Source organism: Stegastes partitus, unplaced genomic scaffold (assembly GCF_000690725.1).
Source record: "Stegastes partitus isolate 25-593 unplaced genomic scaffold, Stegastes_partitus-1.0.2 Scaffold1597, whole genome shotgun sequence".
Classification (NCBI taxonomy): Eukaryota; Metazoa; Chordata; class Actinopteri; family Pomacentridae; genus Stegastes; species Stegastes partitus.
The window spans coordinates 76,504-103,445 of NW_007579328.1; the positions used below are offsets into that span (position 1 = coordinate 76,504).

The following is a 26,942-nucleotide window of genomic DNA, read 5'->3' on the forward strand; positions in this document are numbered from 1 at the left end:
TACGACAGACTCTGTGACTTTGAGGATTCAGAAGTGTGTGTGTGCGTTTGGCAGCGCGTGTGTGCAGACAAGTGGCCGCGCAGTGTGTGTGTGTGCGTGTGTGTGTGTGTGTAATTAGTGTGAGTGTGTGTTAATAAATGCATTGAATGAAGGGATGGGGATTTTTCCGTCTTAGTACACTGTAAAAAAAAAAAAAATAATAATAATAATGTTTTTGAACAGTTCTTAATTTTATTTTTTTTTAACAACACACTGTTATTTTATAGATATCCTCAGTTTTGTGAAATTACAGATAATATCTAGTGAAATCACAGAAAAAAAGTAGTAATTTACATTTTGCCTGTAACAAAAAAAAACAGTTCATACGCTAGAAGGTCGCCGGTTCCCGTCCTGATGAGACACCCGGGATCTTTCTGCGTGGAGTTTGCAAGTTCTACCCGTGCAACGTGGGTTCTCTCTGGGTTCTCCAGCTTCCTCCCACAGTCCAAAAACATGTTGAGGTTAACTGGTGATTCTAAATTGTCCGTAGGTGTGAATGTGAGTGTGCTTGGTTGTCTGTCTCTAAGTGTAGCTCTGTGATAGACTGGTGACCTGTCCAGGGTGTCCCCTGCCTTCATCCTAAGTCAGCTGGGATAGACTCCAGCCCCCCGTGACCCTCGTGAGGGTTAAGCGGCGCATAGATGATGGAAGGATGTATAGTTCTTGCCATTACTACTTTGCAAGGGTTTCTTGCCTTTTAGGTTACCACTATAGGCTGTATATGAAAGGTGAATGTAGCTTTAGGGTCCTAAAAGTGAAACCAATGCAGAAGTGCCTTAAACTTGCATTCTTTCTAACAACCAGCAGGGGGCGATTCATCCGGTTGCAAAAAGAAGTCTAATTAAAAAGAAGTCTATGAGAAAGAGACCCTTCTCCTCGCTTGCTTTGTTACCTCAGTGAGGATTTTCCTAATAGGTTAATGGGCTCAGCTGACAGTTTAAAGAGTTTTTGAACACAGTATAGCGTTCGTTTTGAAAAACAGCTGTCCCATTTAGAGTAAAATAGACGATAAAGCTATTTTAGGACATGGCAAGCTTGGGCCAACTACCAAACTCGAGGTGACGTCACGCTGGCTATGTCCATCTTTTGTTTAGTCGTCGATTTCCACACATTTATGTAACTTTATTCAAATTGGTGAAACCATTTATCAAATAGCAAAATCCATGGAGCAAACAATGAACTGATGCAGCATAAACTGTAGTAGTTTACCGTATGTGATTATTTACGTCTGCGCAGTGTGAAGACAGTCCCTTCAGGCAAAACCTGACAGGATGCGGTGCATTTTTCTGCTGCTGCACGCATGTTTAGAAACCAAGCTATGGTACAAGGGAACAAAAAGGTGAAAGCAGGGATGTTTTTGAGGTTGTCAGATGAGCCTGTCTGATCACATAAGTCTCACTGGGCTAAACCTTTGACAGCATCGGGCTCAACAGTAAATTGTAGCATCCTGGAATCAGACATGGCTGGCGATGTGTGTGTGTGTTGGTGAGTTGTCTCATTCTCTCTCTCTCTCGTTCTCTCTCTCTCTTTCTCTGTATTTCCAGGCCTCCCCAGCCGCCCTGGCTAAGAGTGTTCTGGCAGAAGTCCCTAACCAGGTGGTGGATTACTACAATGCGAAAGGAATTAAACCCAAGTGTATGTCGGACTACGAGTCCACAAGAACCTTCAGCCCCTGACAATGGACTATGCGCATACACAGTTCCATGCACACACACACACACACACATATATATATATAAACCATAAATATATATACATTTAAGTACTGTATAATACATATACATGTCCAAAAAGCACAAGCACACATACACAACACACAACAGTACTACATACAGTAGTCTAGCTCAGAGAATTAGCTTGTTCTGGTGAAACAATTTGAACTACTCCATTGATGACTATTGCATGTTTGGCCACAATGGCATCACCTGGGATATTATTACTATCTACTGTATATTGGAAAGGTATTTATAGAATTAAGAACAGTCTTCTGAACCAGCATGCAGACTCTCCATATCCCAATGAAAGAAATGACACTCCTACCTTATTTAGATAACTAGCAAGTACACAGACCAAAAGATCTGTGAGTAGAAAAGCCCCCCAAAATACGAGACTGCGTAACCCGAAATGCTTAGAATTAGCATTGCAAATGTTATTTATGGGGATGGTAGCATTCCTGTTAGTGCACTGAAGAACTGCATGCATAATTCAGCTCCCGCTAATATCCAATCTCCAGTAGCCGCTTGCTAGTTATGAAATAAAGTATCTCTGTCATTTGAGATCCGGGGGTTGTCATGGGTGTTTGGGGGTTCTTTTCTACAGAGTTGTTTGAGATTTTGCTAAATGGAAATGAACAACTGAATAATTGTAATAATTTCTTAATAACCTTCTTACATTGTAAAGAGTTTTGGGAGGATAGACAAAGCGTGTGTTGGTAGAAACTCATCCGTGGGCTGAAAATTGTTTTCTGTATTCTGCATGTTGATTATAATAAAGACACTTTGGTTTTCTCATTTTGATCTTTGTGTTTATGTCTGTGCGTGCTGTGATTTATTACAAGGTCACGTAATCGGCGCTCACACTCTTCAATACATTTTTGCAACCAGACTGTTAAGAATTGCAAGCTGAGGTTGCAGTTTGGCATGTTGCGGCTGTAGTTTAGATTAAGTCTGCCGAGGATTGATGAGAATCGATGTCTTTCTGAGTGACAAAAGCAACTTTGTGTGCGTGTGTGCGAGTGTATAATCAGGCTGCATGGAGGTATAATCTAGAATAACAAAGAAAGAGCTTGTGGCAGCCTGTTGGTTGATTTATTTTTCTCGGCTCAATGAGCTGCTGAGCCCGTTTCCCAGTGAATATACTGCCTATTTGTGTATTCAGACCTCCAGTTGGATTGGATATCACACATCTCTCCATCTCTCTTGTGGACAGCCGTGCTTCATTATTGAATGAAGTGCAACTCCACAATAGTTCAAGCTGCCTCACGCACTTCTTATATACACACATAAAACACCTTGAGCCCCGCAGACAGCTTCATTCACAATATCTTTCTTTCACTTCTTCCTAGACAGACATTAAAAATGCAAGAATAAATTATTTCACTAATCTCCATACAGTTAATTAGACCGAACCAAACTTTGGCTGTCCTGAGAGTACACTCTATACGTGCTTTGGTGTCTGACAGCCGGATCAGTATTCAAAACATGAACTTCCTGATATCTGTTTCCTTATCAGAGGCAGCCCACATCAGAAGAGTTACTCTGACAGAGGCTGAAAGGATCCGTCTCGTAGTGGCTGAAAATAACCACTTAAAGTTTGTTTTTGACATTTTGTCTTTATTTGATGGCTACAGTGGATGTAGACATGAATTTTGGGAAAGGGAGCAGTTAATAATATGCAGCAAAAGTCTAGTTAAATCGAACCAGAGGCTGCTAAGGATAATCTCACCCATCTGGTGTGCAACATAACCACTCAGCCATGAGGTCACGCTGCACATAACCAATTAAAATGAGCATAAATAACACTGTACCTATTAGTCGTGACAGCTCTCTTCTCAATCAATTGATCAGACTTTATTTTTTTTAAGCTTTTTTTAAAAATTACAAATAGAATGGGACACATATTGCTTTACAGAACAAAAGGAATCCAGCCCTTCACCCTGGACCCCAAAAAAACCCTGTCACGTTATAAATAAGGGACTCGATAAAAACAAGGATTAAGGAACTGAGCAAAAAAAAAAAAAGGAAAATAGACAATAAATAAAAATGTATGTGATCTGGAATAAAAAAAACTGAATAAATGTATACATAAATTGGCAAATCCATGAGTAAGTTTTGTAATATATATATATATATATAAATACAATAAATAAATTATTTATTTGAATCAGTTGAAAGCTAAACTGAAAATCTATATCCTTCTGTACTCTTCTATTCTAATAAATGTCATAATTAGCAAAAAAAAATACAGTTGAACATTAATAATATTAATATTGCAATTAAAATCTGTTTAATTATTTATGTATTGTATAGAGCTCAGAAACATCAACATTTAAAGTCACCCTTCAATTAAAGTTTTTTTTATTAAACCTGTCAGTAAGGTGTTTTGTTTTTTTTTTGTTTGTTTTTTTACATGCCAGAAGATACATCATGAGTAAAACTGGTCGTCACTGCTGAGCAAAGACATGGATCTCCTTCAGTTTCTGGTCCACATATGAACCATTGTGTAACGTAGAGTAGTTTTAGAGAAGGTGAGCTGGTGTGCTTGAGCTGGAGGCTCGCAGCAGAGGGAGGGGTGGGGATACAGGCAGGGACTAATTTGCATATTCATATATCCCTGCATCCTAAACGAAGCAAAGTAGAGACACAATGTAATCTTTTGTAGGCATGATATAAATATTTTAAAGAATAAATATATACATATGTAACATTGACGAGTCTGTGGTGGTTTAATTGAAGCCTGAGGAGCAACATTAATATCAGAATTTAAATTAAAAGATTGCAAACTCAAGTGAACAGCCTCACAAGGTCACAGTGTTGCTTCAACGGTGCTCCTCAATGTCAAAATTAAAAGGGAAACTGAATCGTTATCGTCGTTTTAAATGCATTTTGAGCCGTCAACATTTTCTGATAAACATGTAAAAAATAATATTGATATACAAGTTGCGGATTTTTTTTTTGATCGATTATGCCTTTTTTGTTGTTGTTTTGTTTGATAAAAAAAAAAAAAAGAAGAAGTAACCAGCGTTGTGCGGAACCTTTGCTATGACCCCAGTTACTGCGGAACTGTTTCCGTAAGGTACCGGAAGTATCAAGGGTGACATTTAGAACAGGACGAAAAAGAAGGCATGTGTTTGCATATGTCGTGCGACACCGTGTCCTTCTAGTTTATTTTTTAGTGTTTTATGTATATTTAAGTGTGTATATTAAGGAGTACGATGGCGGCGTTGAGCTGCCGGTTTCTTCTTCGGCGGGGAACTCGACTCATTTCTCCCCGTGCAGCAACTGAAAGGTAGCGATGCTAACTGGCTAGTTGTGCTAGCATAGCTGAAGTTAGCTCCAGCTTAGCTAACTCGGGTTGATGTGGCGACATTGCGGTGCAGTTTTGCTGTTTAACTCCATACTGTTGATGCTATTGAGGAGATCTTATTATCTGTTGATAGTTAGTAATGTTGTCTTATTAAATAGTAACGTTAAAGGTTGCTGAATCGCTTCAGTTTCTTACCATTAGGGTGAGTGTTGAATAAATCTGTGCAGTTAAAGCCTGATGTTTCTATAGTGTGTCAAAATTCGTGTAGTTAATGACCTAAAAGTTGATCATGACGTCTGGAAATATTAGACTTTTCTGTATTCTACATTGATAATGAAAGCTGCGGCTGTCATAGTATGATAAACTTAAATACTTCTCCACTGTGCCAGTCAGTAAAGTTAAAAATCAACAATCTGTCAGCAGACAAACCTTAAAACGAGAACATGCCACCAGTGTTTATTAAGTTCCATGTGGCTTTCATTTCTGTCTTGCAGTCGTCATTATGCTGTGACATTAACGCACTTAAGACAGTTTGTGTAAATGCGTGGACCTGCTTGTTAGTCATCAGCATAGTTCACTGCAGTGACCCAACAGACGTCAGCAACAGACTGATACGTGATGACTTTTGTTCAACTTTTTAAACTAAACTGCTGAAGCAACAAACTAAAAATCAGTTCAGATTGTGCAACGAATAGATGCATTACTGTTGGAATGATGATCTTCATTAAACCTAGGAGCAATAGTTTGGATTATTAAGCAATTATTTAATCGTGCAAAAATGCAGGGATATATCGGCTCCAAACTAACTGGCTGGTAAGCACGCCTTGTGCCGCCTGCATATTGGCCTGCGTTGGAATGTAAACACAGATCAACAGGAATGACACAAACTGGGAGTAGACAGGTTTGAAATGAATGAAAAATGATTCCAGATAAGGATAGTAGTGCTGATGAATTACTGTCACATCATTACACCATCCGCTGTTAGTATAAAAGCAGATTCCTCCTTTTGTTGTGCCATTAAGTCTTGTGTGGTGATATCCTCTGAAGAGTTAGAAAGGCTGCCACCTTCCCCCTTCTCGCTCCACAAACGCTCAACGATAGACATTTACTCAATGAGTTATAATAACGCACACCTTTAAAGGGGATTATTTTTATACTTTTGCATGTTTCAAGTTACGGTATTTGCACTGCATACTGTGAGATCTGACACATTCCCAGGTGAATAATTTGCACCTTCCTGTACATCTGCCCCATTTAAATAACACTGTAAATATTTGGATTCCATTCTTTAAAACTCTGATTTGCTTTTTATTTAACTCCTAACACCGGCGTCTTGTACCACTTACTTTTTATTTGAAACTTATGTTTATAAGTCTTTTAGTTTTCCTTATTTTTTCAATTTGTTAGTGTTTATTCTCATGCATCAAAGCAACAGGTCATCGTCCTTGACTAAGAAAGCTTACTTGACAATAAAAGGGATTGTGATTGCAAAAGGTATACATATTTTGACTAAATACTTAGTTATGAAAATAATGAAATTACTTATCAACAAGCTAAAAAATAAATGTTGCGTCCCTGAAATAAATTAGAACAATTAGGGAGAGACTGATTGTTGATAAAATAAATTAATTTAAAAAAGCACTACTTTGGCTCTAATGCAGTTGTTTCCTTATCTACAGTCACTACTCTTTGGTTTCAAGGAATGTTGGTTACACACACAAATAGTAGCTTATCAGCACTGAAGAATAAATGTTGAAAAGTTCTGTTTTAGTTGAAAATGTGCAAAACATCCTAAAAACAAATGAATTTGAGTTTGTGTCATTACAAATCTGCAAAAGTGCAAATGGTATATTGGTTCCTGATATTGGTTATCGGCTATCTGGACTCCTAATAATCAGAACTGGCCCTAAAAAGAAAACATATTGATTGACTATTTTGTATCTAATCTGGAGTGATGGTCTTCTTCACTGCTCCTGATTCTCTGATTTCTTCTCACGTTCAGTCCTGTCCAGCTGGTGGGTTGTGTCAGGACAGTAAAGACCACAACGTTTTTCGAAGAACACCTCACTGAGGACAACCAGGAGTACATGAGGAAGAGCATGGCAGAAGAATACAAAAGACAGACGGCTGAAAAGCTCAACCCACTCAAAGATGAGCCGTGGCAACGACATGAGTGGACAGAGGGTAAGTGCCATGAAAAGGGAGAGCTGTGTCCGTCATGAGTCATCTTCATGTTGGCTCGCACACTTATGGTCTTTTCATCTGTCCTCTTCCCAGGGAGTCGAAGAGTTGGTTTAGTCGCTGTCAAGCTGGGAATGGCGCCTATGTGGACGAAAGCAGGAGAAATGCGTGGCGTCACCATGTTACAGGTAGCACACGGATATATGTTGCGCCTTATCTTTGCCCGAAATAGCTGCAGGCAGTCCTCAGGAATGATGATGTGTGTTTATGTTTGTTATCCGTAGCAAAAATGATAAGCAGGTCAAAAAAGCAGTCAAATAAATTGGATTGTTCTGTGGAGTGTGGGCAAAGAATAGCAGATATTGAACACCTTTTAAATTTCACCAGGAGACTTTGATCTTGCATTAGAAATGCCTCAGTGTTCCTCAGCAAGCTGCTCCTCCCTTACAGCAAGGTGTGAACAGGCGATATCTGGTGTCAGGTTTATTCGGGTCACGTTTTAATCTCATCGACTAATCTGTCAGTGAGGTAAATTGAAAGTACACCATGCTCATGCTACTCTTTATTGATCTTGACACACTGTAGTGTGAAGCATAGCAAACAAACTCTGTTTCTGTTTCAGCAAAATGTCAGCGCTAACAGTCAGAGAAATATTCAACGGTTATAAAAACACGTTTTGTCATCACCTTAATATCAGATTACAGGCTGCACAGAAACTAATATCCCATCTGCTGATTCACTTTTGTCACATTTAGTCATTTCCTTTTCAGCAGAAACAATAATGGTCTGTGCAAAAGTGAAAAGTAGAACATTGCAATTTACTTTCTCGGTGTGAAAGCACTCCCACCACTTTGGCATTTTGGTACATGTTGTATCTGAACTAAAAGTATTTCATAACAAAGGGGGAAAAGTGCAGAACAACTTTAATTGTTGTTTTGCAAAATGAAATTAGGACTGTTTGTTTTGTTTGTGATATCATCTTGTTTAATTTAATCAAAATATTCTAATAGTATGACATATATATAATTTAGCACGCACCAGATTTACCAACCCTCTTACTCCCACTGCCCACTTTCCCCCCATCTTCCCTCCCACCCTCCCTGTCCTGTGCATGACCAGAAATGTGCGCGGGACACAGTGGAATAATGTTGTGTAATAGTAATAATGTGCGGACCAAAGCACAAACACAGGCGTTTTTTCTTTAACCGCAAAGCAGAATGGACTTACCGGACCGTTAGGACATGTTCACTGAATTACACACGACAGGGCTCAGGACGAGCTTTTCACTGGCAACTGGTTGCATCAGCACATGATTTGGTTACCCCTCCCCACCCCTGTTATTATTACAGCATGGCATTAATCAACTGATTAGTTCATTTACATCATTTAATATTTTGCCACCGGTCTTTTCCTGAAGGTTGTCTGATATTATTCCTATAAACTGGACACATGCTACACGCTTGCCAATAAACACTACAATTTACTGATGTTCCCTAAACGCAATCTCACATGCAAGCAGAGGTGGGAAGTAACGAAGTACAAATAATTTGTTACTGTACTTAAGTAGATTTTGCAGGTATCTGTACTGTACTTGAGTATGAATTTTTCGGACGACTTTTTACTTGTACTGCCTACATTTGAACATAAATATCTGGACTTTCTACTCCTTACATTCTCAAAACTGGCTCGTTACTCGTTTCATCCTCTGCAGATGACGACATGACGTAAAAGACGTAACAACAAACGTCTTTATCTTCCCCAGCAGTGTGCAATTAGTCACTGAACCTCAACACACCCCTGCCTGCCTCAGCTGCCTGCAAGAGGCTTTTTAGCACTGCAGGACTGATTTTCAGACCCAAAAGGGCCCGTCTTCATCCAAAGAACTTTGAGAACCAGCTTCTGCTGAGGCTCAATAAAAGATTTTGGTAGTCTTGAAGAGATGAGTGTTTCCATGTTGATTGTAATGTTTCATGTTCATAATGTTGCTGAAATAGAAAACTGTCCAGTGATGTTTTTCTCTGTACCAGCGCTGTGCAGGCTCTCAAAGGATGAAAACAATCCTATTTTGTGTGCTTAAAACTTTGTTCGTTTTGCAGAGTTATCAAAAGAGGCATCGCGTGTCATCGAAGCTAAAAATTCATTTTTACTTTTGTACTTAAGCACATTTCTGAACCCGTACTTTTTTACTTTTACTTGAGTAAAGGAGCTGAATCAGTATTTCTACTTATACCAGAGTCCATTTTTACACAAGTATCTCTACTTCTACTTAAGTAAAGAATGACAGTACTTTTGCCACGTCTGTATGCAGGCTACTGTAGACGCTAGCTCGCTGGCTGTGCAGAGCAAAGCCACCCAAGGCCTGCAGTGCAGCAATTCAGACAGCTGTGTGACACAAAATTACCTTGAAAAGACAAAGCGTTCAAATGTCAGTGACTTCCCCATTATTACGGCGTGATTTTATCTGCATTGGCTCTTCTCTATGTGCAGAGGTTTCTATGAGCATCAGTCCAGTTTATCTCAATTCATTTAATTGTGGAATTGCAAAATTGTAATTTTTAATAATAGTCATTGAATGTTGCAGCCCTAGCACTGCGTCAGACATTGTGATTGAAGGTAGTAGTTTTCCTTCTTCACCGGCTCAGTCGGTATCTCCCTGCCTGCAGCACGTCGGCGCCTCTCCCTCTCCATCAGCCTTCTCCTCTCTCTCTTCTCATTTTCACGTAATCAGTTATAGACCACCTCATCTTTGGAGCACACAACAGCTAAATGGATTGTTTCACGTATCAGGCAGGGAGGGAGGGACCCACTTCGCCACTGTAGAAGAAAAAGCGCTGCTTTCAACCACACCGGGTAGCGCAGCAGCTGCGCGTGCCAGCCGGAGGGGCTCTAAATCAGCCTCATGATTACCATGCGCTCGTACGAATGCGACCATGTGAAATTTCTGTTCACGCGCTCTCAACAATATGCAACCAACTTACACTTAATTGCTTACAATGCTTTCCACCTAATTGTTTATCTGTTTATGTCTCCGGGGGACTAAGTGGCACAGTTAAAAGTCAGACTGTTGTTAAATTCAATTCTGTGGCCACAGTGTTTAGCTGATTTGTAATGCAGTGTGTGTGTTTTGGTTTTTTTTCCAGGTGCAGGACTGCCACGTACTAAAGTGCATGTCCAAAGAAGAGTACGATGGACGCACAGCTGCTCTTGTTGTAGGCGGAAAAAACGTATCACCGTTCTATGTAAGAAAAAAGCTATTACAAGGTTTTTATCTTTCCATCCATTATATATCCCCCTCTTGATTCTGTGGAGGGTCACAGGGGGCTGAAGCCTATTTAAGCTGACAGTGGGTGAGAGGAAGGATGCAGCCAGACAGGAACACCAGCAACACTCAGCTGTGGAACTGGAGATGTTGATTTTGTGTGGTGTTACTTTTCAAAGTGCTGTTCCAAGTAACAGCTTTTACTTTACTGAAGTTTGCTTCAATTTGTCGGGCTTGGTTGTGGTTCCACTAAACAGCAAACCAATCAAGATGATCATGGACAAGCGAAATGGCCCGCACTTTCAAAAAGCAGCAAATCACTCAGTGTTTATTAATCTTTCGCAGAGCTTATTTATTTTCCTCTGCCAAGCTGTGTTTTTACACGAGGGCTGAGTAACTGCAACGTTTTCGTCGAGGTGTTGAATTTGTACTGAATTGTAACACCCCAGTCCCACATTTTATCATACCACTCTCAATACTTTAATAATAGCAGAGCAGCCGCAACTCGTCAAGCTAATTCCAACCGCATTATCACCTCGCAGTGTCCTACGCATGAGCGATATGTGCCACGCCAGTCTTCTACATACTTAGCGCATTTTTTGTTAATTTTCGTTCTCGCTAGATTGTAGGGAACTTGGAGAAACACGATTTCCTCCAAGGCCGTTGCCCCGTCGTGCAGTTTTAACCAAAGGTTCCCCATCAATATTTAATGAGTTCTTTATCTCTTCATGCGGCACCTTTTTACAAACTTATATGAAATTCTGTTGGTAGTTTTTGCATCATCTCGCTTGCTGACACAGACAAACAAACAAACAGAATTGATCATATAATCCGCCAAGACGAAAGCAGCAGCAGCGGCGGCGGAGGAATCGTGCAAAAAAAAAAAAATCTAATCAGTGTGACAGCTTTATGGATGCATAATTGAATTTTGTCATTTCCCTTTAGCATATCAGGCTTTCTAGTTCTCAGACCTTTTATGAATACAGATACATAGTCAGGAAATTATCCCCCACTAACCATCAGCGACTGCATTTTGTCTTAGATATAAGGATAAATGGAAGCCAATAGATCTTCTTGATGCTCTGTTCCACGAAAAAATGACGAGCGCTGTCCGTTTGAGAAATGTTTTTAATGCTTGTAACCAACTCTAAGGTCCCAGGCCTGCTTTCAAAACTCTCCAACACCAAAGTGGACAACTGAGGTGACGGATAGCAACATCATCTGTTGAACTTCCTCTGCGAACATCGATCTTTTTAACATAAAAAACAAAGGAACAAGCGAGAATAAATGACGGTGTAATTTATTCATTGAGTTGTGATAGATGCTTGACAGGCCGGTGTCGGGATTTCACTCGTCGAATGTGAAGTTGCTTTGAATCCCTCTCACACAGCCACATCACTCTTTAGTCAGAGGCAGAGTTTGTTGGAGTGAGAAGCTTTGGCAGGCTGATTTTCAGTCAACAGAAGGGGAATGACTGGAGGCGCCGAGATGAGAGCGAGCCGAGTGAAAGCAAATGTCAAAGACGCTCACTGCCAAGTGTGCATGCGTATGCCGGCGAGTGTGTGTGCTTGGCTCCCATACAGTCATAACAGGCCCGTGGTTAATTTTAAAATGCCAAAGTCCAACTGCTGTTCACTGCTTTTACTTCTTGTACTGCTCCGCTTGCTTCCGTCCATCCTCACATTTCTCTCTCTCCGTCCATCACGGTGACTGACAGAGGTCCGAAGGGCAAATGGAAATGTTCAGGAATGCAGGAGTGCCTCCAAAGCAGAAACTCACCCACTTTAGAGTCACAGACAATGCCATCATCAAGCCAGGTAGAAAAGCTCACTGACTGCACTTTCCATTTCAAACTATAGAATTCTAATGTGTTATTTAGATTTTTGTTCACGTTTTTTTTAAAAGCCGTTTCGTTTGTGGTGTTCAGGCACTCCTCTATACGCAGCACATTTCCGTCCAGGACAGTACGTGGACATCACGGCCAAATCGTAAGTGCTGTTCTGCCAGCTTGCTCTCCTCTCTGGCGCCTCTTCTTGGCTTCCTTTCCTGCTTCTTGCCCTCTCCTCGCATCATGATTTGAAGATAAATCTGTTTTTGACTTTACAAGACAGTCTAAACCGCTCTTTTTTTCATATTATTATCCCCTGAAGCAGCAAATCAACATAAATGCAGTTTGAAAATACGAGTGTGTAAATAAACACCTTCCTGTGTTTGTGTGCAGCATCGGTAAGGGTTTTCAAGGAGTCATGAAGCGATGGGGGTTCAAAGGTCAGCCTGCCAGCCACGGCCAGACCAAAACTCATCGCAGACCAGGAGCTTCTGGACCTGGAGGGGTAAAACACGAGCACACACGTACAGTACTGTAAGATGTTCATCCATGCCAAACGCGAACAGTTGGCTTCCTGTAATCCATTAATATGAGCATGCATATGTGCATCTAGGATCCAGGCAAAGTCTTCAAAGGGAAGAAGATGCCCGGCCAAATGGGCAACAGCTACGTCACAGCTTTCGGACTGAAGGTACACACACATGCAAACACACACACAGTCTTGGTTTGAAACTTAGTCGTCATTGACTTGCAATTTCGGTTCGATATTCTCTAATCTGCCTCCTCTTTGTCTCCCTCTCTTCCAGATATGGAGGATCAACACCAAGTTGAATGTGCTGTATGTTAATGGCTCTGTCCCCGGCCACAGGAACTGCGTGCTGAAGGTAAAAATAGTCTCACTTACACACAATTAAAGTGGAGTGTGAAGTCGAAGGTCAACTTCAGCACGCGTAGTGCACAGGCACAGACAAGTGACCTTGCACCTGGAAAACACTGTCACACCTGCAAGACAGTGTGATCCATCTTCATTGACACTGTGCTGGATCAGCAGTGTGTGTGAGAGTGTGCGTGTGCATGCATATAGTTGTGTCTGAGTGTTTTGTGTGAGGGTGCATGCACCTTAATGATGTTAGTAATATCCACAGCATCCATCTCCATACTCAGCTTGTTGTATTTGCCGTGTGTGTGTGTGTGTGTGTGTTGCACCGATAGACGTGCACGCTATTATTTGTTTTGCAGACAAGTGATAATGAATACAAATGCACATTGCATTCCACCCAACACAGCACGGCCTTACACACACACACACACACATACCTGGTTTCACTTTATATTGCCCCAAAGGGTACACACGCAGGTTAATAGTGTTTGTTCATCATGGTTTGTTTTTGTTATTCTGGGCGGCCTAAATGTCTCTATGCAAATGAGGGATGGCTATGATTTATTGATTAAAAGTGAAACAATGGCTGCAACTAACAGTCATTTTTCCACTATTTCTCCAGTTAGTTGATTCATTATTTAGTCCAGAAGTTCTAACTGAAACAGGTACTGGACGTTTCAGTCAAATTTACCTGTAACATTTTATCCCTTGGGCTGCAAGCTGGCGCAGTTGGTAGCACTGTTGCCTCGCAGCAAGAAGGTCGCCGGTTTGCGTCCCGGTGGGCGCGCCGGGATTTTTCTGCGTGGAAAACATGTTGAGGTTCACACTTGAATTTGTTCTGTGGCACTTATCTAGATTGTTTTCTCCTGACTAGATCCTTGATTGTGTTGCATCTGCTCTCAGATGTACATCGCTTTGGATAAAAGTGTCTGCCAAATGTAATTGTAGAACTGGTGATTCTAAATTGTCCGTAGGTGTGAATGTGAGTGTGCTTGGTTGTCTGTCTCTAAGTGTAGCCCTGTGATAGACTGGTGACCTGTCCAGGGTGTCCCTCGCCTAAGTCAGCTGGGATAGACTCCAGCCCCCCACGACCCTAGTGACGATTAAGCGGTGTATAGAAAATGGATGGATTTTATCCCTTGTTGGTAATAAAATATGTAGGTTTATGCTACAGCAGTCCCTAAACAGAACATCTGGTCTAGTCAGTCAGAAATAATTAAAACTCTGCATGACACAAGTAGCTTTCCAGCAGACTGCTCGACTACCAGTTCTAAATGCCTGTAGCTGGTCATTTCTGAGAACTGCAGATTAAAAGCTAGAAAGCTGGACTTCCCAAACAAATTCCCACAATGCTGATTAAAGCTTCCAGCAGCAGGTATATCTCTGTATCTCACAGTATATCAGAGTTTTGTGTGTAGCCATTTCCACGTTGGCGCACCGGTAGGGATGTGTTTTATCTTAACCAGCAGCGGTTGTTTTGACAAAGCAGAAGATTGGAAGAACCACAGCAAACAGAGACAGAGTAGATTCAGCATCTAGGAGTATAGCGGAGGAAGCCAGGAAGCATACAGAGAAGATGAACCGAGTTCAGTGGAAGGATTGGTTTTAAAAAGAGAGCGAATGACCAGGAGGCATATGAAGTACAATCAAGAAGTTCTAATACTGTGTATAAAAATCAAAAGCTATACCTGACTAACATTTGGGCTGCCATTCCTCTCAAGTTCTTGTGCAGCGATGCAGCTCCTAGGTGTCTTGTTTTGTGAACATGTCAAGCACCATCTGTAATGAACCCTGAATCTCCTAATCTCAGCTCATGTCGTTTGCACCAAGTGTTCTCAGAAGTAGAACTCTGCCGTGACAGTCCGATCCTTGGGGAGTTAATTCCCAATGCACAGCCACATGAATGTCGAAGAAAACAACAAGTATGCTCCGCTGTACTCCTGACCTCATGCACTTTGTCTGGGCTTGAAGATGGTGGGCTATCTGACTGTTTCTTCTCCTAATGGTAACTACAGACCCACCTCTCCTCAGCAGTGATGATCTGTGATGAAAAACGGTACATCACGGTGGACTGACTCAGAATTTGATGTTTGCTCTCTACTTTGAAAATCGCAAATGGACACCTACCAGTGGTCATAAAGACATGAGTAACACATGCCCTGCTGCTGAAAGCTTGACGTCACGCTTCCTCCTGAGTCTTTACAGCTCCTGCTTCCACGTGTTGCATGCGCATGACCACGACGTGCTCAATGCACAGGCATCCCAAGCGCTCCCAGAATGTTTTGATTGAACCCTGTTCGTCATTAAAATGTGTCAACGGCGTTTGTGTGATTACGCTCAAACCTCAAAAATATTTAAACTGCAGTATTGTTGTAGTTTTTGCTGCATAAATGACGTTTTTGTCACAGTTGTTTGGGACGAATCCTGTGTCTCCGAATTGTTTCTGCATTACGACGTGCATTCGAGTAAGTGTGTGTGTGTGTGTGTTCCAGATAAGAGACACTATTCTACCAACCAGGAGGTCCACCCTGCTCAACCCTCCTTTCCCCACTTATTTCACCGAAGAAGACGGCGACCTGGCCGAAGACCTGTACGACGATGACGTGTTCATTCACACAGAGCCATCGTTAACGCTGACCTGAACCCCAAAACGCATTCACACGTAATCGCTTCCACCTAAACCTGCTAACTGTGTCTGGATCCTGTAATAAAGTGTAATTCCTGACACGGTCTCCTTGTGTGTGTGTGTGTGTGATACAACAGTCTGTCTGTTTGATCCAAACAGTTATTACGGTCCCTTTCCCCCGAAACCATGGTAACCGTAGGAGTGATGATGTCACTAGAGAATCCCCAAGCAGAGAGAGAGAGAGAGAGTGAGAAAGAGAAAAAAGAAGACAATGAAAGAAAACAAGAGAGAAGCAGATATGGTGAAGAAATGTGCAATATCTATGCAGGACGCAGGATAGGAGAGGAGGAGGAGGAGGAGGGAGTGAGCTGGATGCAATGAGTTACCGAGTGAGGAGAATACAGACAGAGGAGGGAAGGGGCAGGTTGGTAGGGGTGGAGTAATGAATTGGGTATAAGGCATGGAAGCAAATAACAAAAGAGAAGGAAGGAAAAAGAAGGAGAGAAGTGAGCTGGTGGAGGTGTAAAAGGCAGCTCAAGGGTGCAGACTGGGAGAGGCAGGGATGAAGGCTGACAAAGGTTGACATTTGTGCATAAGAGGATAAATGAGGACATTAATGTTGCAGGAGAAACCGCTGAGCGCTTAAGTCTGTGTGTATTTAAGCTCAGCAGTATTTAAATGAGAAGGGGACTGAGAGACACTGCGTGGACCCTTGGCTGTTTAGAGGGGAATAAATAACAAAATTAGAAGCATGTCCTCCAAACTGTTCAACTGTTGTTCTGTGTTAATGTACCCTCAGAGGCCTGCATGTGAATTAGTCCCTCTCTGCTGGTCTCTGCTCCATATCTGCCATGTAATTGACAGCAGCAAAAACAAGGCTTTTGTTTGAAACACTGACAAGCGGCAGTGATGCCTCACAGGATACCCTGCAACAACTGCGGATGCACACAGCATCGATGCCTTTTCCCTAATTGAAACAACGCGCAGCGACTCGCCCGGCTGAAAATGAGTTGCATACGGCAGTCGGCTGTCGTTTGGATAAAAAGATGTTAAGTGATGATGCAGTTTGTGGCAAACGACGTCCTGCTCCATATAACATACCACAGCTTGTAGGTCTATAAGACAGCAGCAGGTTCTTTGAAATGGTAATGATATCGTTTGAAAGTCCTGCTCTGTGGAGCCTGCACATCATCAGGCTCTTGTGGGGGTGGACGAGAGAGGAGAGAGAGAGAGAGAGAGAGAGGGGAGGGAGCTGGTCGCTGCCTGTTAAAGCAGCAGAGCAGAAAGAAAAGACGAACTCCATCCCGGTTTATGAAGCTGTGGTCTACTCTGACTTTCAGAAAAGTCGTACTCCACCTGAGGACAAACTGCCGCGCTGTGAACTGGGATCCTTTTTAATGTGGTAATATATCCAATAAGCACCTGACTTGGTTTAAAAAAAAAAAAAAAAACTCTGAAAACATGGATGGACTCAACTACATCCATCCATCCATTATCTATACAGCGCTTAATCCCCACTGGGGTCACGGGGGGCTGGAGTCTATCCCAGCTGACTTAGGGTGAAGGCAGGGGACACCCTGGACAGGTCACCAGGGCTACACTTAGAGACAGATTTATGGACAATTTAGAATCACTAGTTCACCTCAGCATGTTTTTGGACTGTGGGAGGAAGCTGGAGAACCCAGAGAGAACCCACACTACACGGGGAGAACATGCAAACTCCACGCAGAAACATCCCGGGTGTGCACACCGGGACGCAAACCGGCGACCTTCTAGCTGTGAGGCAACAGTGTTACCAACTGTGCCACCTTGCAGCCCACTCAAGTACAGTATATATATATAAAGTGATAATGTATTATTTATAGGGATCAAATGTGCCTTTACATCATTTCCCAGACTGTTGTTTACCTCACTGCAGTGCTTTGAAACACTGCTGTCAGGTTCAGAAGGTCTGTGGATCTGCAGGCAGCTGAGATGCAGACTTGAGATAGCTTCAAGTCACTGAAAACCTACAAATGGGCAACAGGAAAAGAAAAAACAAAGCAACTTAACAAGGTGTCGGGCCTGCACATGTTGGCATTGATTTTACAAATCTATTAAACTGTACTGGAGGGACTCTTCCATGAAATGCTTCTTCATTTGGAGTGTGGTTTATGGCGCTGTGTGGTCCAAAATACTGATCATGCCCCTTATGGACGGAGGCATCCTGGTAGAGACCACTCCCATCCAGATTGAAATGCTTCATCATAGGACAAGTTGATGCAAACCATGCCAACCAAACGCTCCCCACAACACAACAGAGCCTCAACGTAAAGGTCAAAAGGTTAGGTTTTTCCTTTAATTTGTCATTTTTCCAAGTCGCTTTTCGTCACGTCCGATGATCGGTACGAGAACACTGAATGTCAGTTGCTGGTTTGAAGCAGCTCTGTTGTGGAGGTGGCTGGTCACGATGCCAGCATTGTCCGTCAAATCTTATCAAACGTAGAACTAATGAGGCAAATGCAATTTTAAAAATGCTTAAATGCTGAGCAGTTATATGAATGTATAAAGATGTCACAATGTTCTTCTATTGTTTTTTCTTCATTGCTATATATTAAATATTTTAGAGATAAATTTGAAGCCAAGTTTTTAGGGATTTTAAGTCACAAAATCTAAGACTCCATCAAGCAACATAGCCACAAGTCTTGAAGAATATTAGTATTAGCAGGACTTGGGATTCAATCTGGATCTGGACAAATTGACTCTTCACATATTTTTTAATCTCATCAAGAGTCCAAAACCCAAAGATATTCACTAAAACACAAAACAACTGCAGTTAATTGATTTGAGAAATTGGAGCCTGAGAACATTTCGGTTTCAGAAATGACTCGCATTGATCATGTGATTAATTATTAAAATAGTTTCCAGTTAATTTAGGGCTTATTGACAGCGGTTGGATGAATAGCTGACTGTGCTGGTTACATTGACTAATGTGAATAAACAGTGTCAGCTTTGGATGAAAAATGGGCAAATAGTGAGCAATGTTTAATATTCAGCGGCCCGGGAGGCTTTAAGCTGACACGAGGATGGTTTTGACTGGGATTTGCCTCCTGACTTGCTTTGACAAGACATAGGGACTCTACACGGAGCTGCCCCGAAAGACTTAAAACCAGCTGATGAGTTATTGAGCTGTGGGAGACAATTTCTGGACAACATGCCCGATCAAGCCTGTGTGCAGCAGAAATCAGCACTCAGGAGGAAGACGCTCCAATCTAAGCGCTCCCACCCAGCCGCTCTCTCGCCTGTCGGTTTGATATCTGATCTCTAAATGCGCTTTCATTCGCTAATTAAAGAGCTGAGTTTTGGCTGAATCCAAACATTTTGGGAGGGGGGGGATATTACTCGGAGAGCCTGAGAGGAGGTTCGGCCTGCGATTTTGACCTCCGTCTGACATGATGGATCTCCTGCTCTACTTCTGCTGGCTCAACACATGAGAGATCTGATTTCCATTAGTAAAGGGGGACAAACGCTCAGCTCCTCTCCTTTTGCTGCACATACACACCTACTGTGATCATCTAAATCTCTCCCTCACACACACACACACACACACACACGCACACATACACATACATTGTTTTAATGCCTCCTTAGCGAGCAAAGGTTTCCCATCCGAGGCTCGTCAGCACTTATGTTGCTGCTCCCTTGCCGAGTTTGCACACAAAGTGCTGAACTGACCTGTATCTTAACACATACACACACAGATCAGCATGTGTGTGTGTTTGTGTGTGTGCCTTGCAATATGAATTATTGAGTGTGTTATTTGAGGGACAGCTGGCTCTTGAACACATTAACTCCCTCAGTCAGACAGCCAGTTATAAGTCTGCAGTGACAGGAGTGAAGAGTCACTAAACAGAAGAGAAGAGGGTAATGAGAGAGTGCTCATGCAATTTCACACCGACTTGTATCAGCGGGCAATATTTATAAAGTGTTTATATAAGCTCTCCAGTCAATTAATAGGAGGAATAAACCAAATTAATCCTTTCACCAGACACAGAACATTAAGTTATTTTTATTAGTCGGGCCATATCCGCAGTCACAGAGGCGGCTGAGTAACATTTGAAGCTTAAAGCCACTTGTGAATTGATTGTTCTGACTCAGTCTTTCCTTCCTGTCATTGTACTTTTTTTTCCCCCCCTACAGAGAAAAGTGAGTCAGATTCTGAAATTATGTACATACATTTACTCAAGCTAAGAATAAATGCTGATCATTTATAAATACATTTGTTATTATAATTCCATCCACGACTAAATGAAAGAAGAAGCCTGCTTGTAATTTTCTACGCGCACAACTATCACCGCACGTCCCTCTAAGCCGCTCTGCCGGTGCTCCCGCTGTGGCGAGCCCATCCCACTACGTGCACACCTGCGTCTCAGGGGTGTGTGTGTGTGTGTGTGTGTGTGTGTTTGTGTGCGATGCCTCCCACCCATGTTGGTAAATTTGGGTTCCTTCCTTCCAGCACCACTGGGTGAGAGCAGGGTGCAGCCTTTGGGTTCCTACCTTCCTCTCCACAGGTGTCCCCCCCATCCTGCCTTCAGATATGTTTTGTGTGCATGCATGTGTGTGTGTGTTGTGCCTCTTTTTACATGACCTTACACTTTCTCACTACCTTTCATTGTCTCTCACATCCCCCCCCCCTTAATTAAATCCCACCTAACATCTCCATGGTAACAATGAAAAAGTTGTGAAAAGGGAGCAAACAGGAGAAAAAGCCGCGAGAGGTTATATAGGTTGTGTTTTAAAACCACTCAGGCCTCCAACTTCCTCTTCGCAGACATTCATTATTTCACCCTCTGCACGTAAAAATGCCTGCAATCAGCCTTTAAATTCCGCTGCCTCTGCATGTACCGCCGATGCGCGCGCTATTTTGTGGGGTTTAAATGAGCCGTGTTGTGACTGGGAGGTAAATGTCAGCGGTTTTCAGCCGGAAACCTTCGCCACAAGAATGTGACTACGGGATATCGAGTAAATCAATATGGAAGCCGAGGGAGAAGGGATGAAGGAGGAGGAGGAGGAGGAAGAGGGATGAAGAGAGAGGGATGGGAAAGAAAACGAGGAGGAGAGGGAGGAAAACAAGAGGGAAAAGAAGTGAGAGATGATTTTGTGAGGAGTTAATTTGACCTCCTGTCTGGCTTTGACACTTGGGGAGGAGGTTAATCTGTGACATTATCTATATGTGTGTGTGTGTGCATGTACCTTAAAGGACAAGGCTGGTGATATTTTAGGTTTCCGTGAACAGATCAGTAGATAGATAGTAGATAAATATCAGTTGGATAGAATTTATGTTTTTTCTGGGAGCATTTGGTGCACAAGTGAATATTTATGGGATTTAAAATATTTTAAATGATTGTATTTAAATACAAATCACACAGCAGCATCTATGTAAAGAACCAGTATTCAGATCATTTTACCGGAAGCACACTCTGTTCAGACTTCAACGGAGGTAAAGAGAAAAAAGCATTGCTCGATGCCAACGGGGAATTTACTTTTTTTGTGTGTGTGGTTTGGATGAAATGACCCTTTATGTTGCTGCATCTCAGAAAGTACGCACTCTTCTATTGCGCACACCCACGAATGCCCACAAAGTGATGACATTTCTCTCTCCTGAATAGAAAGCCATTTAGCCCGTCTCACAGAGACGAGCAGGAGGACACAAAAGCAACAACACAAAGAGGGAAGGAGAAAGACGGTGACTGGGGGGTCTTCTAATACGGTGGAGGCTGAAACACATGAAATAGCATCATTTTAAAACTTGAAACCCGTGTGCAGAAAAGTAGAGTTACTCCCACTATTTCAGGTGACCAGTAGGTGTATTAACTCTGTGATTATTAGGATTTGAAATCATCATTGTCTGTGCAAGCTGTGGAGATAAACAGAAAAAATATTCTTTGGCTCTATTTCTCATCATTTTCTTTGTTGTTGCAAGTAAACAAACAGACGGATCAAAGCTTTGTCAAAAGTGATTAAAAATCAAGCTTTTTTTTGTAGGAAAGCAGACAGTTCACTGAATTAATGTTAAAAACCTCCATCTGCAATGAAAGCATCTCATTAGGAGGTGAGTGTGTAACTGTGTGTGTGGGGAGGATATACTACAGGCAGAAGGATGAGCAGAGGGGGAGCAGGACACAGAGAATTACATCTGTTTTGGGTCAGCAAAAATACTTTATAGCCCTACTTAAAGAGGCAGTAATGACACCGCCAAAAGGCTGCTACACAAAAATACACAACCTGCACTTACAGCGTGCAGACACATCCTCCGATCAGCCCTGCACACACACACACACACACACACACACACAGACACACACCTGTGCACTATCCCAGCCCTCATCTCCTCCCTTGCAAAGCTTTAAACGCGCCCGAGATCATCAGAGATCATCCAGATATCAACATGATAACAAAATCAATTATCACAGCATCATGTTGAATCAGCACACATTCCCTCAGTCGACACAGAGTGAATGCTAATGAAGATGCAGATCAGCGGTTTCAAAGTGCCAGCGGCGGGTCTTATCTGTGCAGACGGTGCTGCTCAGGCCAGACTGTGGGGCGAGGCTGCCGCTCAGTGGTTCAGACCGGAGCTGCACGCACTCAAACGGAGAGAAGTGGGGCAGGCTGGAGGGGAGGTTGTGCAAGGTAACACCTCAGAGGAGTGAAGTGAACAGAAAATGTGATTTCCCCCTCAAGAACAATAAGTCTGCGGCTGTGTTTCCGTATACAAAATGCTGATTCAGTCTTGGGGAGGAAACGAGAGAATGCACCGAGAGAGATGTGTGAAACAGAACTCTCAGCTCAGTTTGTTATAAAACACTGTTGAGCATTATGAACAGAAGTGCTGTAAATATTTTATCGACCCTCTCTGTGAGACACGCAGGCAAAGCTTGAGAGGTTATTTAAAAAAGAAGCTTTGTTCATGCAGACTGTAACACTCCTGCAACTGGCTTTGCACTGCGACAACTGACCTCGTCCGAGGACAAAAACTGGATTGTAAAAAAAAAAAGCTCTTTAATCAAGTCATGCAGAGAAATCATCACTAGGCTGACCTCCAAATGTACACCCCGCTCGCTTAGACAATAGGACTAACGTTTGCAGACAGACAGATTCCCAGCTCTCACTCTCAGGTGTTGCTGCATTGGTAATGACTGCAGGTAAAGGTTGGAGATTTGTGATGGGGTTTAGACTAATACAGTAAGCCATCTGGAAGAATAAAAATCATCTGTATTGCTTTCATTTTTCGCTGTTTTCATCTCAACCTGTTTATCCTTGTGGTGTTCCATTTTGCCATCATTGCCTCCGCTTACTTTGATTTCTTTTGTTCTGTAAAGCTTCTCGTGGATGTAGAGCTACAAAACACATGCTGGAGGCACAGTAAAGAATCAACTGAAACCCTGTGAACTCATCTCTGTGAAAAGAAGTTACACATTTAGGTTTTTTTTTTTCATGAAAAATAATGTTTTCTTGCCTTAAAATGGCTTTGATGTAACTCTACGCCTGTTTCTCAACCACCGATTGCAGCTGGAGCACATCGGCTCACCTACGACTCTGCTCAAACGCACTACACATAGGAAAGTTGTAATATTAGAGTAATTCAGAAGAAGACAGGAGTGGTTCTTTTAGTTTGCTATATGAAACCACAGACTGTTATTAGTATTTTGCAGTTTCATGGTGGAAGCGTTCAATCACGGCACTGAGGACTTGTTTCGCTCATGATGCCAGCAGATAAAAACACCATATGGTAAAAAACTTGACTTTCTTTGGAGGCTGGCCCTTGACACCAGGCTGAAAACCAACATTCATCTGCAAGCTCGGAATTTTTAAGCCTGGTCTTGGTTGAGTTTGGTCAGAAGTGGGCTCCGTGACACCTACAACTGGTCCGAACACTTGTGATATGACTTAATGATCCTGGATTTCACTTCGACGTCATTGCGTCAAGGTGAAGAAGGTAAGCCACTAGAGGTCAACACAAATAAGATTTTGACTTAGTGTTTAAGATCCCATGTTGTGCTACTTTTCAGCAAATTAATGAGTCTCACATGTTCCCAGAGGTTGTCTTTAAATAGTCAGCACAAAAAAAACACAAATGTGACCCATCTGCACGAAATCAGTCACATTGCGCCTTGGGCTATATGGATAGAGCCTGAATTATGTTAACGCGTGATAGAAATATTGATTTTGGGTTTATTACTTAAATTGGTCCATTTAGTTATTTTCTACATGTAGATGACATATAATATTACAGAGGGTACTAATATTACATCCACATCACTGTCAAATACCGTCAGACACAATGCGACTAATTTCGTGCAGATTGGTCACAGATATGGTTTAATTCACCAATACTGTCTAACTTCTGGTTTGACATGAATGAGTGTGTGAGATTAGGGCTTTCTATTGCTTCTAACTTTCATTTTGCGTGATCATTTACATAGAAATGCAAAACACAGCAGTTATAAAGTCAGTATTTTAGTTGTGTAGAGCTGTAGCTTCAAAATGGCGTCTGACTGAAGTGACTGCTGATTTACATGCAGTCTGCACTTCAGTCACTATTTCATTCTCCTTCTAACCGAAACAAACAAATATGTACACTCAACTTTATCAAAATGTCAATCAGAGAGAGCAGGAGAGAAACACCACTTCCGCAGAGCTCGGACTTGTAGGCATACGGTCTAAGCTAATGGTAGCCACATTACCCGCACAACATGCCGAAGTTTTTACTTATTGTTGTGGGGATATAGCCATCACAAATAAATCAGTAAAACTAAATAAATAAAAGTGTGTCTTCAGTTCCTCAGATGCTGGGAGTGCATGAAGACTCCTGTGTTCACTCTTGCGGCAAACAACAGAACATTTAGTGTGTTTTACTCATAGCTGAGACACTTTAAAGTTAGCAGAAGCAACTCTAGAAGGTAAATAAGCCTGGTGGACTGAGAGGCAGCTGCTCGTTCTAAATGGGTCACCTTGCAAGAGGCAGACAGGGAGGGCAGGGTTATGGGAAGTTTAAGCTAGATGACGAGCAGCTCAGTGAAAATCTTCCAGGATTGTAAAGCTGGGAGGTTTTCGAGCTGTCGGTGAGGCTGGAGGAATGGCACAAGTAAAAGTTTTCATATCTTATTAGCTTTTACTTTACACTTTTACAAACACAAAACACGATAAAACTGTATTTCCACCCTGTGGGACCTTTACGTTCTTGAAAAAGAAATAGGATATGTGTTGTGACAGAAGAAAAATAGGAACATCATCTTTCACTTTTAAGCATCACAGCTCAGTTGTGTAGTCTAAATTGCACTTCCTTCCACATCGCTAATGGGATTTATTTATTTTTTATTTTTTTTGATGGATAAGTGTACAAACACACAGCAGGTTCACTGGGACAGAAAAATTCACAAGAATAAACTATTTTAGTTTCAGGGTCACTCCTAAATGAAACTTCATTAAAACAATCCCTTCTGCGTCCCTGTAGGAAAAATGTCAGAGTATTTCTAGATGCTTCAACAGCTCAAAAAAAACAAAAACCTTGACAGCTGGGGACAAACAGAGGACACACGGTGAGCACCTTGCAGGTAGAGCAGGACAGGAGAGCTCTTCAGAAGCGCTGAGTGTCACTGAGAGATCCAGGCACTCCACTTTAAAACCTGTAGGATGCTCTTTTCATGTCAATGCAGCCTATTACTGATAAATGAGAACAGCAGGACGGCTAGCTTCACCTTCACCCTATCCATCTGGAACCAGACAGTGCTTTTCATCCAGGGGGGGAGAAAAAAAAGACAGAGAACAAAAGAGCTGTGCCGCTGCAGCCTACAGCTGTAAGAGGTCACATTGTGGGAAATGTGTAAAATATTTCATTTGAGGTGCTTAAAGAAACAGAAGTGACCATCGCTGAAGATTCAAAAGCGCGTGAAGCATTTGCTGTGTGCAAGAATTTCCCAGTTTCAAAGGGAATAACATGTCTGAACTGCATGAATAGTGGTTAAATATAAGCTTGTGCAGTCGGTATAAATGGGTAGGTGTGTTTTAGCTGTAGTAATAAAAAGTGAGAAATTCCCACCTCTGTGTATTTCAATGGCCTGCAACTGTGAAAATATTGACAGTATGAAGGTCACATTTTGCATGAATTCATTGAAATATACTAAAGTTACTGTAGATGAAACATCAGGAGAGAGGATCTGATTCATTTATCATGGACTGACCCAGGAGAGAAGACTGAAGCGATGTCAACTTACTGGCTCAGATGGATGATTATCTTCTAAATCCGATGCTGCTTCGAAATGTGTGACTGAAGTGTGACATCTCTTTTCAAACTCTTGCTTCTAACTCGCCGAACCTTCCTCGCCATCATCATCATCTCCCTAATTCTCTCCACAACCTCCTCCAGGTCCTTTTCCTTTCCATCCTGAGGAACTACAGTAAATCGAATGTTTCTCTGCTGCAAGACACATATCAAATCATGTTCACATCAAATCTGAGAAAGAAAACTGAACATAATGGGTAGAATAATGCATTTCTGGTGTCATGACAGAAACCCAGAGATTTCATTTAACAACTATTAAAGTGATTTAAAATCAAACAGTCCATAGTGGTGCTCGAAAGTTTGTGAACCCTTTTCTGCATAAACATGATCTAAAATATTACTCAATTTTAGCATAAGTCCAAAAAGTAAATAAAGAAAACCTAATGAAGCAAAATAAGGCAAACATTTTATACTTAGTCATTTATTATTGAAGGAAATTATACAGTATTGTATAAGCATATGAACATTTGCTTTCAGTTTCTTTTGCGACCCCCTCATGCAGCAATAACTGCGACTAAAAGTTTCCGGCAACTATTCATCAGTCCTGTACATCAGCTCGAAGCAATCTGAGTGCCTTCCTCTGTACAGAACAGCTTCAATTCGGGGTTATTAGTGTGTTTCCTAACATGAAAGGCTTCCTTCAGGTCCTTCCGCAACATTTCTATTAGATCTACATCACGACTCTGACTTGCCATTCCAAAACGTTAACTTCATTCTTCTTCGGTAGAAAGACTGTGTGCCTCGGGATGTTGTTTTGCTGCATGATGTTCTCTTGAGATT

General features: G+C 41.9%; 2 protein-coding genes across 2 annotated transcripts in view; both read left to right on the forward strand.

The window, feature by feature from the left end:
• The window catches only part of cpne4b (copine IVb), a 21,700-nt gene extending 19,935 nt beyond the window's left edge, over positions 1-1,765 (forward strand). The window contains exon 15 of the mRNA XM_008300845.1: positions 1,584-1,765. Coding sequence (XP_008299067.1) covers positions 1,584-1,715 — 132 coding nt within the window. The 3' untranslated portion in view covers positions 1,716-1,765. The remainder of the gene's footprint in view (positions 1-1,583) is intronic.
• Positions 1,766-4,842: 3,077 nt separating this feature from the next.
• On the forward strand, positions 4,843-15,942 carry mrpl3 (mitochondrial ribosomal protein L3). Its single transcript, XM_008300846.1, has 10 exons — positions 4,843-5,046; positions 7,067-7,248; positions 7,342-7,433; positions 10,386-10,484; positions 12,222-12,321; positions 12,432-12,492; positions 12,726-12,837; positions 12,946-13,023; positions 13,139-13,216; positions 15,705-15,942. Exons 1-10 carry the CDS (start codon positions 4,973-4,975, stop codon positions 15,852-15,854), a joined length of 1,026 nt encoding a protein of 341 aa, XP_008299068.1. The 5' UTR covers positions 4,843-4,972; the 3' UTR covers positions 15,855-15,942.
• Positions 15,943-26,942: the final 11,000 nt, after the last annotated feature.

Coding starts and splice junctions, on each gene's coding strand:
- mrpl3 (XM_008300846.1), top strand. CDS start 4,973: ATGGCGGCGTTGAGCTGCCGGTTTCTTCTTCGGCGGGGAACTCGACTC. Junction 12,838..12,945: donor GAGCTTCTGGACCTGGAGGG/GTAAAACACGAG, acceptor ATGTGCATCTAG/GATCCAGGCAAAGTCTTCAA. Junction 13,217..15,704: donor ACAGGAACTGCGTGCTGAAG/GTAAAAATAGTC, acceptor TGTGTGTTCCAG/ATAAGAGACACTATTCTACC.